General features: G+C 47.3%; 2 protein-coding genes across 3 annotated transcripts in view; both read left to right on the top strand.

Moving 5' to 3' along the window:
- The first annotated feature begins 3,627 nt into the window (after positions 1 to 3,627).
- On the top strand, positions 3,628 to 12,163 carry Mrps15 (mitochondrial ribosomal protein S15). Its single transcript, XM_021160462.2, has 8 exons — positions 3,628 to 3,897; positions 4,132 to 4,176; positions 5,282 to 5,360; positions 7,076 to 7,124; positions 7,938 to 8,022; positions 10,117 to 10,175; positions 11,585 to 11,776; positions 12,004 to 12,163. The coding sequence occupies exons 1-8, from the start codon at positions 3,768 to 3,770 to the stop codon at positions 12,139 to 12,141; spliced, it is 777 nt and encodes a 258-aa protein (XP_021016121.1). The 5' UTR covers positions 3,628 to 3,767; the 3' UTR covers positions 12,142 to 12,163.
- A 3,069-nt stretch (positions 12,164 to 15,232) lies between these two features.
- Oscp1 (organic solute carrier partner 1) overlaps positions 15,233 to 19,737 on the top strand; it is a 29,883-nt gene continuing 25,378 nt past the window's right edge. The window contains exon 1 of one of the 2 annotated variants that reach the window (XM_029476601.1): positions 15,233 to 15,459. In XM_029476601.1, the coding sequence (XP_029332461.1) occupies positions 15,348 to 15,459 (112 nt within the window). In that variant the 5' untranslated portion in view covers positions 15,233 to 15,347. The remainder of the gene's footprint in view (positions 15,460 to 19,737) is intronic. The other variant, XM_021160273.2, reaches the window with a different exon arrangement.

Genomic DNA, 19,737 nt, shown 5'->3' on the forward strand with positions numbered 1-19,737 from the left:
AGTGGGTGGCTGGAGAGATGGTTCAGCAGTTAAGAGCACTGACTGCTCTTCCAGAGGCCCCAGGGTTTACTTTCAGCTCCTGCATGGTGGCTCACAACCATCTATAATTCCATCTCTAGGAAATCCAGTGTCCTCTTCCAGCCTCCGTGGTAACAGACATACAGGAGAGGCACAGCTATGCACGCAGGCAAAACACTCAGACATGTAAAATAAAATCTGGCCGAGGAAGCATAGCATAAACAATAAATGAGGTCTGGGGGTGTAGCTCAGTGGTAGAACACTTGCCTAGTATGTCCGAAGCTCAGGGTTTGATCCTCAGCATAAGGAGAAAAACAAATGGCTTGCTGGCCCAGAAACCCTTTCCTCAAGGAGAAAAGAATGAAAGAACCTCATTATTTAATAAGCATTAAGCCGGAATGTAAGGTTCATGGCAGGCTATCACTAAAGAGGTTAATTACAAAGACTAACTTTGCCTTTAAAAAAAAAACCTTAATATTTTTATTTTATGTGTGTAAGTACTTGCCTGCGTATATGTCTACATACTACATGTACTCAGAGACCACAGAGGACAGAAGAGGGCATCTGGTTCTCTGAAACTGTTGTTACAGGTGGTAGTGAGTCACCACATGGATGCTAGGAACTGAACTCTGGTCTTCTGCAAGCCCCCCTAACCAGAGTCTCCTACCCCGCTGTATTTTTAGTTTTTCTGGTGTTTGATTGATTGGTTTTGGACTTTTTCCCTTTGGGGAGAGCCCAGTACTGATTTCCGGGGTGACCACACACACATTCCCAGTAACAATGTATCAGAACATGGTCAGCTATGCACTATTGGCGCAAGCCTTTGATCCCAGCACTCAGGAGGCAAAGGGAAGCAAATGTCTGAGTTCAAGCCAGCCTGGTCTACAGAGTGAGAGCCAGGATAGCCAAGGCTATCAAACGAACAAAAAATAAAGACTTTCCTTTTCTCCTCATCCTCACCCTTTGTCGTCATTCCTGGTGACAGTCATTTCTCCTGGTCATGGTGACATGTCTGTAATCTTAACAGCTGTTGTCATTCCTTGTCATTCTTGGTCTTGGTGACAGACATTTCTCCTGGGGTAAGCTGGCATTTCAAGGCATTTTTCATTTGCATTTCTGGTATGGCCAGGTGTGTTGGATATTTTTTCAAATGTCTAGTAACAATTCTTTCTTCTTCTTTTGAGAACTATCTGACCATTTGTCCATGACAGATGATTTGGTCAGTCAGCTCCAATTTAATTATTGGAGTTCCTTGTATAGCGTCGTGTAATTCCATTAGATGAGTAATTGGCAAAATTTCCTCCCATTCTGATTGCCCCACACATGTGTAGAGATCAAAGGTTGAACTCTCTCTTCCATAGCTGTTTGTTTTGTTTTGGAGACAGGATTTCACCAGTTCTGGCTGGCCTGAAACTTGTTATGTAGACCAGGCTGACCTCCAACACACAGAGATCCCCACTGCCTCTGCTTCCTAAGTGCTGGGACTAAAGTCTCGTGCCACCACTGCCCAATCCACCTTACTTTTCTTTTTCTTTTTTTAATTTAATATTTGCTTATTTTACACGGGTGTTTTGACTACATGTATGTATACATACCTTGTGCATTCCTGGAGCCCTCAGAGGTAAGAGCAGAGTATCAGGCCCCTGGAAGGAGCGTTACAGAAGGTTGTCAACAGTCAAGTGACTGCTAGGAACCAAACCCAGGTCCTCCGCAAGAGCAGCGAGAGAGTTCATCTCTCCGGCCCTCACTTCGCTCTGGGTCTCTCTCTCTCTCTCTCTCTCTCTCTCTCTCTCTCTCTCTCTCTTTTTTCGAGACGGGGTTTCTCTGTATAGCCCTGGCCGTCCTGGAACTCACTTTGTAGACCAGGCTGGCCTCCAACTCAGAAATCCACCTGCCTCTGCTTCCGGAGTGCTGGGATCAAAGGCGCATGCCACCACCGCCCGGCTAACCTGGAGCTCCTGGATTCAGCTATCCAAGGAGCCAATGAGCTCCAGGGATCACCTACTCAACTTCCCCGAGCCCCTGCACTGTACACGCAGTGCCTGGCTTTTACGCAGCTGCTGGGATCTGAACTTGGATGTTTACGCTTACACAGTGGGCACTGTACCAACTGAACCATCTCCCCTGCCCCTCCCCTTTTTGAGACAGGGTCTTATGTAGCCCAGTCTGGGCTCAAACCAGCTGTGCAACCAAGGATGACCTCGAACAACTTTTAATCCTCTTGCCTTCCATTCCAAAGTCCTGGGGTCACAGGCATATGCCACTACACCCAGTTTTTACGTACCACTGGGAATCCAACCCAGGACTGTGCATTCTAGGCAGGGACTCTGCTAACCAAACCACATCTTCAGTTGCCTAATGTCATTTGAGTTTCATGTAACCACATTTGTCAGGATTATTCACTGTGCAAATGGAGACCTTTCCACAAAAGCCTTGCCTGTCTATGGGTCTACTTTCCCCGGCCCTGGTCTCAGGCTTGGGATGGTGTGTCTTTCCTTGCCCCTCTCTTTACCCTCCCTACTACTTTTCCTTTATATTTGCCCTTGCATCCCTCATTTCAGTTTTACCACAGCTGAGTACCGAATATTGACTATTTAAACATGTGTTTTGTATACAGCTGCTTCGGTCTATAGGCTGAACAATGTAAAAGACATTACTACCAATCTCATTTGATGTTTTGAGAACACTGCAGCTCATAAAGGTAAACTTTGCCCACAGGGTCTCATAGTAATGGCTCAGTACCCTACCAAAATCTCCATCCTTAGTCACTGAGATACAAGCCAACGAAAGAAGGTTAGAACCTGAGGGTTCTTACAGGGCCCCGGTGTCTGGAGGAGGGCCAAGAAAGAATATTAGCCTCTGGAGAAGGTAAGGAGAATCCCACAGAAGCCCTAAAATAACTAGGACCTAAGGCAATGGTTCTCTCTTTTTTTATTATTATTAAAGATTTTTTATTTTATTTTATTTTATTTTATGTACATGAGTACACTGTAGCTGAACAGATGGTTGTGAGTCTTTTTTTTTTTAGATTTATTTATTGTTATATGTAAGTACACTGTAGCTGTCTTCAGACACACCAGAAGAGGGCATCAGATCCCATTACAGGTGGTTATGAGCCACCATGTGGTTGCTGGGATTTGAACTCAGGACCTTAGGAAGAGCAGTCAGTGCTCTTAACCACTGAGCCATTTCTCCATTCCCAAGCAATGGTTCTCAACCTTCCTAATGCAGAGACACTTTAATACAGTTCTTCATGTTGTGGAGACCTCTAATAAAATTATTTCCGTTGCTAGTTCATAACTGCAATTTTGCTACTATTATGAATTATGATGTAAATATCTGATATGCAAGATATCTGATGTGTGACCCCTATGAATAGGTCGTTCAACAACCTTCACCCCCCATGTGTCTTGACCAACAGGTTGAGAACGGAGGAGCAGGTCAGGAACATAAGGAATTTAGAAAGTGATTAGGCCGGATGCAAGGTCAATAGGTGACATTATAGAGTTCACATAGTGCTCCGGGCCTGTAAGCATAGAAACAGGCCCGCCCACCAGGCCAAATTCTTGGGCTCCGCCCCAGCTCCCTGACACTCCGGAGCCGATCCATTCGCTCAGCCCTCGGCTGCTCTTGTCGCGCTCTCACCTCGATTGGTCGAGCCCGAACCGTCATGGCTGCGCCCATGTAACCTGGATCCACCGCGGAGAGGACAGTGGCGGTGCTGGCCCCCCGTCGAGTCCGGAGTCACCATGCTGCGGGCCGCGTGGCGTGCGCTGAGCTCCGTTCGTGCCCAGGCGGTGACACGGGCCCCAGTCCCTGCGCTGAGGGGCGGAAGTAGCGCCAGTCTGCTCTCCGCGCGCTGTGGCCTGCAGCCTCCGAGTGAGCCGCCGAGCTGGGTCCCGAGGGACTGGGCGAAGATAGAGGAGACCAGGCACCCGGAGACCCGAGAAAGGCAGTGACAGGATGAGAAAGAGGGTGATGGCTAGGGAAGGGGTGATGAGGCGGGAGATAGGGAAGTGAGGCGGTAGTTAGGTGCAGGTGCCCGCAGTCCGTGGAAGAAGGGACATGCGGGGCGGTGTATGGCAGAGTCTCAGCCCTTTCTATTCTGCGTAGGTCTACTGCGCGCCGCGCGAGCATACGCCGCCATCCAGAAACCAGGTACGAGGACTTGGGTTGTTGAGACTTGAGACCGCCTGGAAGGCTTGGGATGGACAAGGGGACAGAGGTGGCGCGCAAAGGGACAGGCCAAAAGACCCCCCTACATTCATTGTTTAGGGGGTGCACGAGAAGGTAGGAGTAAGAGCTTTCGCGTGAAAGCACTCACTCATTTGACAATACAGATCACCACAGTGCATCCCTACTGTGTCAGATGAGAGTGAGGTCGAAGCCTGAGGTCCAACCCAGTCCAGCATGGCTGGACCCAATGAGTGTGTGGCTGGCAACACTAGCAAGAGTTACAATTCTAGGAATATAACACTTTTTATCTGCCATTCTGAGACGAAGGATGTAGTTTCCCATCCTAAGTTAGCATGCCTTAGGGCCCTCGAACAAACACATATTATTTGAGGCAAGTTTACTTTTTCTGTGAACCAGCGCTGAAATGAGTGTCAAAGGATCCATTGGAACACAGTTAATAGGATTCAATCATGGCAGCGTATGAAAAGCACCCTTAACCCCGTGCACAATAAACTGTGATATCATAGTCTTTATTGCTACTAGTGTCCTTTGCATAGTGGCAGGACAGAGTCTGGCTTGAGAGGATCGATCATCTTGGTTGCACTACAGGCTTCAACCTCACTTCCAGTGACATAGTAGGAATGCACACACAGAAGCCGAGCTTTTAGTGATGCGAACTGGCTACTGACATTCCCTTAAAGCTAGCAGCACTCCCTCTCACCCTGGATTTCATTCATGTGGTCAACCAGCAAGCTTTGTTCAGGTGCTTCTTCTAGACTAGACTATGAACTAGGCTGGGGAATCGAGGAGTTACAGAGAAGCCAAACTCACTCCTGTCCACGGGAGAACCGATCCCAGTGAGGAATCTGATAACTGTAGAGCCAAGTCGGTTTGTGTTGCAGGCACAGTGGATGTCTTGAGAAAGGCCCCTTGTTTGCAGCATGCAACATGCAGGTGCCCACAAAGCTTGCAAAAGAGAAACTGAGCTAGCTTAGGTACTTGCCACAGATTCGGGGAGTGAGTGAGAGGGGTGGAGCCTGGGAGGATGGGAGTTCACGCTGAGTATTTTCCATCCTGTATTTGACAGTCCAACCCAAGCAGGATGATGAACCACCCTCCTCCGCATTCATCAAAGAATACAAGGACATCATCCCCAGCATAGAGAAGTAAGTGGAAAGCAATGTGCTTGTGGGTACAGGCGTTCCTGGGAGGATGGACAGGGAGGAGAAAAGGAGTGACCTAAGGACTTGGCCTGTTGTACTCAAAACTGAATTCTGTGGAGCCCTGGATGTGAGGGCCGCAGGTCTGATGGGCTCAAGTGGCCGGCTGGGCACCTGCTGCTCACAGAGCTCAGCTCCCCTCACACCAACAGAGGCCAAAGAACTAACATGCTCTGCCGGTCTTGGTAGAAATCTCTCTTCTCAGGCTGGAGAGATGGCTCAGCAGTTAAGAGCCCTGACTGCTCTTCCAGAGGTCCCGAGTTCAATTCCCAGCAACCACATGGTGGCTCACAGCCATCTGTAATGGGATCCAATGCCCTCTTCTGGAGTGTCTGAAGACAGCCACAGTGTACCCACATACATGAAATAAATTAAAAAAAAAAAAAAAGAAAGAAATCTCTCTTCTCTTGACTTCACAAAAGCTCTGTAAGAGAAGAAATTGTGTCCTGTTTGTATAAATGCTTTGTGTTATACAACTAAAAGACAGAGCTAGGACTAGAATCCAGAACTGACAGACACCAAAGCCAGAGTCCTTCTGCTTAGCCCCTGTATAGTGGACTGGCTCCATCCTTCCTTACTGTGCAGTCTGGCTGTGTCCATCTGAGGTGGAAATCCTTCCTTTGCCTTCCCTGAGACTAGACCAGGACATTCGAGCCAACAGCCCCAGTTGTCTGGCTGTCTTCAGCCCAACAGACCAGAGCTGCATTTCTTGTAGAAGTAACTGTCATTTGTTCTTACACCTCAAATGTTCTTAACAATTTATTTTTATTTATGTTCATGTGTGTATCAGCATGTGTATATGTGTCCATATGTGTGAGTGCCCACAGGGGTCAGAATAAGGCATTGGAGTCCCTGGCACTGGAATCACAGGATGATATAGCCAACTGCTATGGGTGCTGGGAACCAAACTCTGGCCCTCTGCAAGAACAAGTGCGTTTAACCACTGAACCATTTTTGCAGTCCCTACCTTTTCTTTAATTTGTATTTATTACAGTGCATGTGTGCATGACTGGGGGAGGCAGGTGCCTAAGAAGCTCACATGTGTAACGTCAGTTCTCCTTTACAGCTTTATGGTTCCCATGGTCAGACTCACACAGAAAGCACCTTTATATATCTGACCACCATCCTTCTTCATTTTCTGGCTTTTGTTTCCATTTCTTTTTAGATCTATTTATGTGTATGTTTTGCTCACGTGTATGTTTGTGCACAACGTAAAGGCCTGGTGCTTATAGTGGTCTGGGGAGGTCACTGGGTACCCGGGAACTGGAGTTATGGATGGTTATAAGCCACTTGTTGGGGCTGGAAACTTGGGTCCTCTGCAAGAACAGTGCTCTTAACTACTGAGCCTCTCTCCAGCAGCCGCAGCACCCCCCTTAAGATAAGCCTCAGTCTGCCATTCTTCCCTTTGAAACTACTGTGAAACAGCATAGACAGGCTAGATGGCTCAGGAGTTACGAGTGTTGCTCATCTGGAGAACACAGCCCATACCAGACAGCTCAAAAATCATCTATAACCCAGAGCTCCACAGGGTCGTAACCCTCTTCTGGCCTTCACAGGCACCTTCGTGACCATGAATATAATCTACACGCATACAAACACATAAACTCTCATAGAAAAACCCCTGTCTTCCCCTTCCCATATTCGTCTCATTGCTCTTGCAGGGTTGATGATGTTGTGAAAAGAATCTTGTCTTTGGAAATGGCCAGCAGGGTGAGTGAGTACCCATGCCACCCTAAGTCTTCTCCCTGGGAACTCCATCCCTTCATCCCTCTATCTCTCCATCCCTCCATCCTTCTATCCCTCCATCCCAGGCTTCCCCAGTCACAGCATTTATCCCACAGCCATTCTTTATCCAAACCAAGCACCATGAAGAGAGTTGTGTTCCTCCCTTGTGCCTCTGACATCTGATAAACAGTTGGTGCACGGTAAAGATGGTGCCTTAGGGTTTTTTGTTTTTGTTTTGCTGTGAAGAGGCAAAGTAAGGAAACTCTTAGGAAAGAAAGCATTTACTTTGGAGGCTTATTTCCTATTTCAGAGGTTTAGTCCAGTGCAGGTGTATGGCATGGTGCAGGCACGGCAGCATGCAGGCAGACACTGGAGCAGTAGCTGAGAACTACACCATGACCCATAGGCAGAGAGACACTGGGACTGGCTTGGGCTTTTGAGAGTTCAAAGCTCACCCTAGTGATACATGTCCTCCAACAAGGCCATGCCTTCTAACCCTGGTGGTCAGGCATTCAAATATTAAGGACCTGTAAGGGCCATTCTCTTTCAATCCATCACAGATGCGTACATGGATGAGTGAGCGAGCACATCTTCAGGACATTCAGCCAACAAACTAGTTACTTAACTTTAGTTCTAGCCTTGGGCTACGGAGGCTACGGAGGGCCATGTGGTTGGCCAAGGCTCTAGTGAATACAGTAAACCCTGGCCTAGGTGCTGTAACTGTAGCCTCCCAGTCAGGAAGGCTAGTCTTTAGAGGGTTTCCCCATTCAGATTTTCCCCAATTTCTGTCTCCAACAGAAAGAGAAGTTAAAAATCAAGCAAGAACAGCTGATGAACAAGATTGTGGAAAACCCTAAGGATTCCAGAACCTTGGAAGCTCAAAGTTGGTCCAGGGGCCCTTGGTAGCGGGGGTGCATAGGAGTCTGCTAGCTGGTACCTAGCCTAGGCTCTTGATGTGGCTTGGGAAGGGGAGAAGCATGGTGGGACTCTGGATCCCAAGTCCAGTGATGCTAGAGTTAACAGCTGAGTCCTGCCCATGCTCTGTGTGAAGGCAAACAGGTCATCGGTCTTCTCTGGAGTCTCTGCTTCCAGAGCAGAGTCTAAAGATGGAGCTATCTGGGGACAGGACTGAAGTTCTGTGTTCTACTTTGTGGTGAGATTGAGACGTTAGAGAATGTATACATACTTTGGAAACAAAAATTAGGCTACTAACAGTGAGACTCACACCTGTGGAGCGCTGTCATGCCCACGAGCATGGAACATTTCCAGGTTCCTGTTTTGGTTTCCAGCTGGAGTTGGCAGTAGCCCTCATTAGATGTGAGTAACAGCCTGCCTCTAGAGTAGAACCAAGAAGTAGCAGGGGAGTGACTTGGTGGCCTATGCAGTGTCTGCAGGGTTTCTTCCCAGCTGCCTTCGGCCTGCATTACAGCTGGTATTACCTCCTGTTGGAGCCTCAGTCCCTTTTTTTACAACTTTGCTAATGTGTATGGGTGTTTTGCCTGCGGGTATGTCTGTACAGTATGCCTAGTGCCAGCCGAAGTCAGAAAAGGGCTTCGGATCCCGTGAACTGGAGTTACAGACAGTTGTGAGCCACCATCTGCTAGGACTGGAACTTGGGACCTCCTGAAGAGCATCTTAATCCTGTGGCATCTCTCCAGTCATATAAATGAGACGTTTTAATTCTGAAACCTTAATGGAAACACAGAAGAAGAAAAAAAGAGTAAAATTTTGAGAGTTGGCTTTTATTATTATTACTGTGTGTGGAAGGATATGACGTGTGAGTGCATGTATACGTGTGCCACACAAGACAATTTTAGATGTCCTTCTATCCTTCCACCATGGATTCCAGGGATTGAACTCAGGTGTCACGTTTGTGCCACAGTACCTGTACCCACTGAGCACCCCTGAGTCCTCTTGACAGTTTTAGGTTTTATTTCAATGATTAGCTGGGTCCTCTAGTACAACAGTGACTATTAACCATGACAGCATGCTAACGTTCCTGAATTTAATGCTCCTGCAAGTGTGTTCAACCTGAGGCCTGCAGGCTGCATGTGCCCCAGGGAAGCCATGAATGCAGCCCAGCTCAACACAAAATCATAAGCTTAGTTAAAACAGGAGGAGGTGTTTTGTTTGGTTGGTTGGTTGGTTGGTTGGTTGGTTGGTTGGTTGGTTTTATTGTTGTTTTTAGGGTGGTTGTTTCCTTTTAGACCAGTGGTTCTCAACCTTCCTAATACTGCAACCCTTTAATACGGTTCTTCATATTGTAGTGACCCCCAACCATACAATTATTTTGTTGCTACTTCATAGGTGTAATTTTGCTACTGTTATGCATTTTAATGCAAATATGATATGAGACCTCCAAAAGGATTTCGACCGGCAGGGTCGAGAACCATTGTTTTAGATTCTGTGTCACTATGTAACTCCAGCTGGCCTGAAAACTTGCTATGTCAACACCACACAAAGATCTACCTGCCTGGGTCTCCATTAATTTTGTAACTGAAGTGCATGGCTCTCAGGCATGAGCTTTGTAGATGAAAGCATTGTGTCGCAGGGTCAAAAAACAAGACTACAGTGGTGGCCATTGAGGGTGCTGCTCCCCAGCCAGGCCCAGGGCACACACCCATAATTCTAGTAAAGGAAGAAAGGCAAGCTGGTTACAAGTCTGGGCTACATAGCACGGTTAAGGTCAACCACCTTCTCTCCCCTACCCCCCAACGCACAGTCACACACAATGCTATTTGCTATGGTAGATCATGGCCTTTATGGATTCAAGTATTTCCTTTTCTTGAGCTTGCTTTTCTAGTAGAAAGATGATCCACAGATTTTCTTTGAGAATTTGCAATTCAGAGTGCTTTAGGATTTAGAGCTATACAAAAGCATCTCTGATTGTTACTCCTTTGGTTCTACAATACGAGGTGGGTCTGGGCCCTCCCTTCCTCTATGCCCAGCTCTCATCCTCTGTGGTTTGTGGTTTCAGTCATTGCCTTGACTGTCAGGATCCGCAATTATGAAGAACACATGCAGAAACATCGAAAGGTAAGCCCCGGGCTTCACTCAAAGCTAAACCACATAGCAAAGATGGAGGCGGGGAGTAAAGAACTCCTGGTCCTAAGAAGCTAGTGACTGTGACACCAGAGAGGTCACACCCTCAACCCTAGTAAGGAAAACACTCCCCTCCTGCCTCTAGAGGGACAAAAGGAGCCTTATAGACTCCGCTGGGAGTTTTCTGTGGTCAAGAAAAAAACCTGTAGAGCATGGTCACTGCCTGAGACATAGTGGGTGCTTAGTAAATTGTTTTTAAATGATGGATAATAGCTCTGTCACTTCTACCTAAAGTCATGGTGACTTTGGGAAGCCTATTGGTCTGAGCCCATGTTTTTCAACATCTGTAGAGTGGGAATTCTGCCACAGAACTGCAAGGATTACAAGAATTAATACCAGCAGTAAGTGTGGTACACAGCACATCTCTAGGCTCTTAGCCAGTGTCTCTCATAACCTTTAGAACCGCTTCTTTTGAATCTTTGAGAGCAGCAATCTCTCCATGGAGTGAGTGACAGTGTCCTCAAGGACACTGCTAGGGAGTGACGCCTGACACATCTTAGCAGTCTTGCCCAAGGCCCATATACGATTGTGTCATTGCTCAGCTGAGCAGCACAGAGCTGCTAGAAATAGGAAATTGCTGGTGTTTGGTCCCTGTGCCGAGAAGGCTGGTTTTGAACTCTCCATCCTTTCGCTTCAGCTGACTGAAGCTAAATTATAGGGTATGTGCCATCAGACCCAACCACTAGTGGGGTGGTGGTTGTTGTTGTTTCAATAAGTATGCAGTTGTGAAGACAGACTGATGTAGCCTTGAGTGCTTCCATGAGCTAGTTGAACATGCTCTTTTTGAAATTAGTTTTGGTCATTTGAGATGTAGAATCCCAGCTCCATTGCAGAGCCTCTCAGGGAGCAGGACCTGGAACAGAGGAAAGGGTTCTCTTCCTACTCAAGCTGACAGTCTCCTGAGTGCTGGAGAAGCTCAGTGGATGCATGGTACGGGGAGACTGAGATTTGGAGTCAGAGCAGGCAGTAGACACAGATTTAAGGCGTGCCCTCAGGGTCCACAGTCTAAAGACCTATGGCAGGCAAATAAGTTCTCTAAACCTTTGTTTTCCTGTCTGTAAACTGTGAACAATGACAATAGCTCCTGCAGAATTGTAGTAATGTTTACATCAGATTGCAGGGGCGTTTCAGTTAAATGATGAAATAACCATATTTTCATTAATGGGAAGAAATGCTAATACTTAAATACTGAAATTAGGAGTAAGTATAATGGCTTAAGCCTGTCATCCCAGCAAGCAGGAAGCTAAGACAGGAGAATTGCCATGTGTTTGAGGCCAGCCTGGGTTACAAAGTGAGTCCTTGTCTCAAAACAACCAGTGATACTAATACAGCTTCTTCTATAGGACAAAGCCCATAAACGCCATCTGCTGATGAGCATCGACCGCAGGAAAAAGTTGCTCAAAATCCTCCGTCAGACCAACTACGATGTCTTCGAAAAGACATGCAAGGAGCTGGGGGTGGAATATACCTTACCCCCTCTGCATTTCCAAAAGGTTCACCGCCGCTTCCTGGCCAAGAAGGCTCTGTGCATTCGGGTACGAAGTCATACAGTTGGTTGCTTTGGTCAGCCTCCCTGGACTGAGGTGCAAAGAGTAGGAGAGAGAAGCAGTCTGTTTCTGACCAAGGCCTAGAACTGGCTCAGGTCACCAACACATGCAGAAAAAAATAGGGTTTCCACTGAGATAGTTCCCACCGACCTGCTTCAGATCCACGGTCTTACATAAAATTACAAAGTCTTTTCCTACCCCCTTTCAACCACCAGGTTTACCAGGAGGTGCAAAAGCTGAAGAAGCAAAAAAGGGCATTAAAAGCTGCTGCAGCTGCTGCCAAAAAAGAAAAAAATGAGGGGGTGCCAGAGAAGCCTTCAAATGCCCCACCAGAGAAGACCCAAGTGAACTAATAAAGTCTGTTCCCGTGAAGAATGATGGAAGATGGCCTTCTTTTTAACCTGAGCAAGAGGAGTTTATTTTTAATTTTGCTCTGGGATCTTGGAGGCAGAGTCCCTGCCATCACCCCAGAGGACACAGTCATAGAAACAAATACATGGTGTTTCAGAGTGGTAATGCTGGCAGCTGTAGCTGTCCTAAAGCATGAGGAGGAGTTCACTGGCCAAGAGAAACGGCATTTAGGCAGAAGAACTGCAAGTTAAAAGGGAAAGAAATCTAAAGACATACATTCTGGGACAGTGAGACTCAAACACTATAACTTTGGAGTTAGGACTTCAGTCTGTGAATGAGACTCAGGCATAAAAACATTCAGTTTGCCGGGCGGTGGTGGCGCATGCCTTTAATCCCAGCACTTGGGAGGCAGAGGCAGGTGAATTTCTGAGTTCGAGGCCAGCCTGGTCTACAAAGTGAGTTCCAGGACAGCCAGAACTATACAGAGAAACCCTGTCTGGAAAAAAAAAAAAAAATCATTCAGTTTGCCAGCCAGTGGTAGTGCACGCCTTTAATCCCAGCACTCAGGAGGCAGAGGCAGGCAGATCTCTTGAGTTTGAACCCAGCCTAGTCTACAGAGTGAATTCCAGGACAGCCAAGGTTACACAGAGAAACCCTGTCTTGAAAAAACAAAAAAAGAAAAAGAAAAAAAAATTCAGTCTGGACCTCATTCTGAAAAGGGAAATGCCACCAAGAGAAAGATGTGTTAATGTGCTACCAAAGAGCAGTTGAGAGATGAGGGCTGAGGGCTGAACCAGCGCAGTTTGGGAGCTGTTGAGGTACGTGAGGCCCTGGGTATGTGGTTGCCTATGGATACTGAGCTCTGGTGTTGACTAGTTCCAGTATTTGGGAGAGACAATATCATTTCAAGGCTATCTTGGGTTGCATGGCTACTTTAAGGCCAGTCTAGACTACATGAAACCCTTTCTCCAAACGTTTAATTGACAAGAGAAGATATGTTAAAAAAAAAAAAGGGGGGGGGGCCATGTGAGGATGGGAAAATTGAGATCATCTCTGAGATGGAGGAGGAGGTGAGTGGGTAGAAAGAATCAGAAGTAAAGCTGGACTGTTTGGTTATCACCTCCAGGAACACTGAGGGAGACTAATGGGATGGAGACCTACAGGACCAGGCACCAGCCTTGGGAAAGAACGCCACAGCAGTGGATCAGGCCTGCAGGGAAGGCACTCTTAAATGCAGCCATAGGCACTTCAATATTGCCTGGTACTTAAATCCTTTATTCCTCAAGCCGGCTGCCTTTCTATTTTTTTTTTTTTTTTTTTTTTTTTTGTAGGGGAGGAGAGGAAGGTAAGGGGGTTCCAGACAGTGTTTGTCTGTCCTGGAACTCTGTAGACCAGACTGGCCTTGAGTTTAAAAATCCACCTGCCTCTGCCTTCCAAGTGCTGAGATTAAAGGCTTTTGCGGCCACCATCTTATTTTCTATTGAAAGCAGGCTTAGGAAACATAGACAACTCGTCCAATTTTGAAAGCTGACTAGTGTTAAAACCTAGCTCTCTCTGGTTTTGGATTTTTGTTGTTGGTTTTTTTTTTTCTTAAGATTTATTTATTTGTTATATGTAAGTACACTGTAGCTGTCTTCAGACACTCCAGAAGAGGGTGCCAGATCTCGTTACGGATGGATGTGAGCCACCATGTGGTTGCTGGGAATTGAACTCAGGACCTTTGGAAGAGCAGTCAGTGCTCTTAACTGCTGAGCCATCTCTCCAGCCCGATTTTTGTTGGTTTTAAAGACAGGGACCCAGTCCTGACTCTCCTAGAACTTGCTATGTAGACCAGGCTGGACTCTGCTTACAACGTGCTGGGATCAAAGGCAAGTGCAGCTACACCTTGCTGCTAGCTCTGTCTTGATTCTAGTCCATATATACAATCTAACAGTACACAGAGGGAAAACTCTGAAAGGGAGTCTGTTCTGCCAAAACATGAGATACTGTTGGAAGCTGGGCAGGTAACAAAATGCATAAAGCCCACCAGAAGATAAAGATGTTTATTACAGGTGAGGCTGAGGTGTTGAGCTCATGTGCCAGGGCGCAGCACTCCCGGAGCCAGAAGCAGGTGGATCTCTGAGTTTGAGGCCAGCCTGGTCTACAGAGCAAGTTCCAGGACAGCCAGGACTACACAGAGAAAACCTGTTTCAAAACAAAAAGTTTCAAGTTGTACCAGACAATTCTAAAAAGTTTGGCTCTTGGGAGGAAAGAAAAACGACTAGAAGGTGTGACGTGGAGGATGCCAGAAGCAGGAAGGAAGACATTAAAGGAATGAGCTGTGTTTTGTAAGCGGCGCCTTTTGAAATTTAGTCCAACAGCATCAGAGCAGTGACATAGAGGAACGTAGGAATGCAGAAAGGGGAATTAAGGAATGCGAGGATTCTACAAGGAAAAGGAGGAGGTGGCTCATTATGAAGGAAGGTGGGATGTAGGTTCCAAAGCTCAAGTCTCAAGATTGCTGTGGCTGGAGAGAGAAATGCTTAGCAGAAACACTGATGAAGAATCATCTGAAAAGGTCCAGCCGTAGGTGAAGAAACGCGAGGGTGCTACTTAAGCCGCTAGGAGGGACGGGCTGGGTTGCCTCACTGAGTAGTAAACCCCTCGCTTCCAGGAGGGGTTAGAAAGGAGACAAATGATATAACTAATCGAGATGAGGGATTATAATGACTCAGAGTGCCTTCGTGGCGCTTGCCATGACCTCACTGGTTCCTCTGTACGTCCCTGGGAGATAGTTCACAAATCTGCCCGCAGCACAGCAGGCCTTGGCGGACCCGGACGCTAGACGACTCTAGGCAAGCGACTCCGAAGACGCTGGGGTTGACTTTCCTAGTTTCCGGTGCGATGGCTGGGCCACGACAGATACGAGCGGCTGGCTGGAACGCTCCGGGCGACACCGAAGCTAAACTGGAAAACTCAAAACCAGCGCTCCCGGGAGGCCAAAGGTGCGCGCCTCCGTTCGAACCAATCCCCCGAAGCGATCTTTGTCACTTAACCCAATAAGCGCCGGTCTTCGGGCCACCTCCTATCAATCCACCATGTGATTGGTTCGCCTTTCTGTTCCCGGCGTTGCCCCAGCAACCGGGCTATGGACGCGTAGGGGCCTCCAGGCTGCTAAACCACAAACCCTGGAGCTCTTCATTCACCTACCCTGCGGGTTTCCGGCACTATGTCGGTTCGGACTCTGCCGCTGCTCTTTTTGAACTTGGGCGGGGAGATGCTTTACGTCCTAGACCAGCGACTGAGGGCCCAGAACATCCCCGGAGACAAGGCCCGCAAAGGTAAGTAACGCCCCCGCAGCCTTGATCTGTTCCCTTCCTCACCGCACTAAATGTCCCTATACAGAACCGCAGCCTAGCACCAGCCCCCCTCCAACCTCCGTCCTGATACCTACAGGCCGACCGGCACCTGACCCCCTTCCCCTCATCCCAATAGCCAAACCGACGCCTCTGCGCACTTCTCTTTGACAGCCGGGTATCTTTCTCAAAAGACGCAGAGCCCATGCAGTTGGAAGCCCTCGGGAGTCAAATTAATTCTCCAAAAGAGCATTTCCCCACAGAGAAACCTAATACATTGGACATACTTACAGTGCCTGAGCCCTCGATTTCCCCGTCTCTGGAAATCTATTTCCAAAACTGGTTACAGTTAACAAGATACTTTTGGCAGGTATAACCATCCGTTAACCCCCACAAAACAGATGGGGACGCCCGCGTCTCTGTCCTCCTACGTAAGCAGAAGCCTGGTCATGCTCACTTCAGAAGCCATTTATAGAAATGTAGGGCCCCAAAATAATATAGATAAGAACGAAAACATGCTTCTTGATTTTGCAAGTGTTGGAAGGGGTTGCAATTGTGAAAACACTTTTGGAAGGCTTGTAAAATGCAAAATTATGCCATGTGTAGTGCAGAGAGAAACGACCACCCAGAACACGCTGCCAGTTTTTCTTACTTCTCAGCAAACAACTTTGTTCACCAAATTTGCTGGGCTTAAGTATGAACTATTGTATTTGTAGGCAGAGGAGTAAGCATTTATCTAAAGGACAACTGAACACTAATGAAAGCTCGATTTCCTCCCAACAGCTTATGTCCCCTCCACTGATGTTAAATAGGCACATTCAGATGGTGTGTCTGATTTTGTGTAAGTGCCTATGTAAACAGACAAGAGAACCCTCTGGACCACTCCCTTCCATTCATTCCCAGCCTTGCTACCAGGGGCTTTACAAAATGCAAATATGTCTAGTATGTCTCTCCTCAAAATTGCCGGCAACCTTCCACTCCTGTCTAATTGGAGACCAAGTCCTAGGCAGGACACGTTGGGGCCCTCCGATTAGGACACTTTGAGTCCCAATCACACCAAAGTGTGTGTAGATCTTTAACCTGTGTCCTTCATGACTCCGTCCTTTCCCCGACCTCCTGTACCACTGACTGAAGAGTCTCGTCCCCCAGGAGCCTCCCTCCTTCCTCAGGAGAAGGACCTGGTTCTGTTCTCACTGCGTCCTCCCGTCCTCCCGTGCTTCTCTTACCTTACCACATGGCTGGCAGCTCGATGCTCAACTGTTTGCCTGTGTCTCCCCACTTGTTTGTCTTACACATGTTTGTACTTCAGCATCTAGCACTCAACTCGCAGATCAGAATAAAGCAGTGCTCGGTACAGGGTTGAGGAACAACCTGCCGGTGTTGTTATATGCCATTGTGTTCCTTCCTCGGGAGGCTTGTTTCTTGCTCCCTGTGTGATGCGATTTCACTCAGGCTAATAGCCCTAGTGGAGGGGCAGGCTCAATTTCTCTAGATAGTCCGCATCTTGGAGGACAATGTAAATCAGCAATTTACATTATTAACATAGCCTTTGAAGGCATACAGGTCTAGATCCTACATTTAGCTAGCTGCGGGATCTTCAAGTGTGATGACCTCTGTAAGCTTATTTATCTATAAAATGATGATAATAATACACACCTGAGAGCGAAGCTATAATGTGCATTTCATGTTCACACAATTAGTAGTTGGTGTTGCCTTTCAAGAGGAGGTCTGAGCCAGGCGTTGTGGCGCACACCTTTAATCCCAGCACTCTCCGGAGGCAGAGGCAGGCAGATTTCTGGGCCAGCCTGGTCTACAAAGTGAGTTCCAAGACAGCCAGGGCTATACAGAGAAACCTTGTCTCAAAAAAAAAAAAAAAGTACAACATATACATACTATCTTTTCTTACATGAAACCCACTATTGTAGCAAAGGCTGGCCTTGAACTCTGATCCCCCTGTTCCCACCCCCTCAGCGTTGGTACCCCAGTTGTGTTAAGAGTGGTGGTCTTTTCTGGTTTACCTAGACTCCGTTAATGGAGTCTCAATCATCTTTAGTGATTCATTTCCATCCACTCACTCATTCCGCAGTTTATGGCAGATGTCACACCATGTGAGATTCTGGGGAGAACCAGGTTGAGCCTGTCTGTCCCTGGAAGTGGGTTACTGATGAGTGCAATCCATAACCGATGCTAAAACTCAAGACCCATCACCATAATGACAACAATACAATACTTGTTTTTGCTTTATTGAAACAAGGCTCACACTGTAGCTGTTCTAACAAGTCCTCTCACCTCAGCCTCCCAGGTGCTGAGGTGGTAGGCCGAGCCACCACTCACGACTATGGAAACAGTTTTTTAATTGTATCAACACTTCATTTAAATGCCTTGATGGCTGGGCAGTGGTGGCACAAGCCTTTAATCCCAGCACTCAAGAGGCAGAGGCAGGTGGATTTCTGTGAGTCTGAAGCCAGCCTGGTCCACAGAGTGAGTTCCAGGACAGCCAGGGCTACACAGAGAAAACAAAAAGAAAAGCAAAAAAACAAAAAAAACAAAAAACAACCAACCATGATGCCCAGGGCTCTTCTTCCATATAGATAACCCCACCGTCCAGTTTTACAAGAAAAACCAAAGTCGCTTTGCTCAGCTTTGCAGAGCTGGTTGGAGGAGCAAGTGACTTGACACTCCTGGCCTTGAGACCCCAGAGCTCTCATTCCTAACCGGCATGTCCATAAGTGCTGCTGCACTGGGCTGCCTCATCTGCAGGGGCTGTATGGTAGGTAATCTTGTGGGGGTTGTTAGGAAAGGGGAGGCTTGCAAATGCATGCACGCGCATGCGCACACACTCACATGTGCACATACACACACACACACACACACACACACGCACATGTACATGCACGTGTGTATATCCACCTAGCTTCTAAAAGAAATGAAATAGTTGGCCAGTGGAGCCTTGTAGAAGAGAAAGAAAGCAAGACAGCATAAAATTTAAAAGTTAAATTTGGTCTGGCTGCAGGAGCTGGAACCAATACCGCTGAGTCAGATGCCTGTACACAGGCCTGTAAAAGCCCAGACATGGTAAATTAGTCCTCGTGGATGCTCTGGAGGAAACTGTATTTCTTGGAGCCGTTTTCATTATCTTAGACAACTAATTGGTCTCTCGGAGGCAGTCCCTGTTCCCAAAAGGCCATCTCAGATATTGCCGTTTCTCCCACAATGCTGCCAGAGTTTAGTGTTGAACCCTTAATGGGGCGGCTTTTGAGAGTTGCATACAAAACGTTGTCCCACATTTTAAGCAATAGGATGGGCCATAGAAGCCTCCTCTGCCTCACTTCTGTCCTCATAAAACCCTGTTACATTTGTTCCTCATTACGGGAGAGGAACCTGAGACACATGAGCAAGTGACTGTGAAGTGACCTTTCTGGTTTTTGTTTGTTTTGTTTGTTCAATTGGTTTTTTTTTGTTTTATTTTGTTTTCCTGAAATGTGTAGTGCTGAAGGACTAAACAGCAGTGGAGTTCTGTTCTGGTTCAAATGTAACAGCCTGCCCTAGAACCCCTGGGCCTACATCCCATGCAAAGTATAACAAGCTAGATTGTCACAAACAAGTCATCTGGAGAATCATAAGATGGGGCTGGGGATATCTAGCCTGACATTTTAAAGAGGAAAGTAGGGGAGGAACCTGCAGCTCGCTAGAGCCCTCTGCTGGCACTGGGTACCATTGCTGACTGAGTGACCTGGTGTTTTCCATTCTGTTTTATCCACAGCAGACCAAGGAGGGTCAGACACACCTTCAAGAGGATAAAATCTCCCCATCTCTAAATAACTGCAAGCCTGTAATGCTAATACCACAGAGAAACAGCAGATGTTGATACAGCCGCCCCCCCCCAAAAAAAAAAAAAAACCAAATAACTGCTTTAGGAAGGCCAGTCAAGACCTGCTTCTCCATTCACTTCCTCTCCAAGAGCATTCGACTTGACCACGGTCCCCCCAGTACTGGGGACTGGAGTTTAAAAGCCTCATGCACAGGAGGCAAGAGCTCTGCCACTGGGCTACCTCCTCATCTGGCCAGATTTAGAGCTAGCATCTCACTAGGTTGCCTTGAATTCACTCTGTAGGCCCAGTTAAATCTGAAACTTTTGACCCTGCCTGAGCCTTCTGTGTAGCTAGAATTACAGTCCTGTGCCACAAGGCCCAGATATCCCTGTGAGGAGAGAGACAGAGACAGAGAGAGGCAGAGAGACAGAGAGAGAGAGAGAGAGAGAGA

The sequence above is a fragment of the Mus caroli genome, chromosome 4 (genome assembly GCF_900094665.2).
Source record: "Mus caroli chromosome 4, CAROLI_EIJ_v1.1, whole genome shotgun sequence".
NCBI classification, from domain to species: Eukaryota; Metazoa; Chordata; class Mammalia; order Rodentia; family Muridae; genus Mus; species Mus caroli.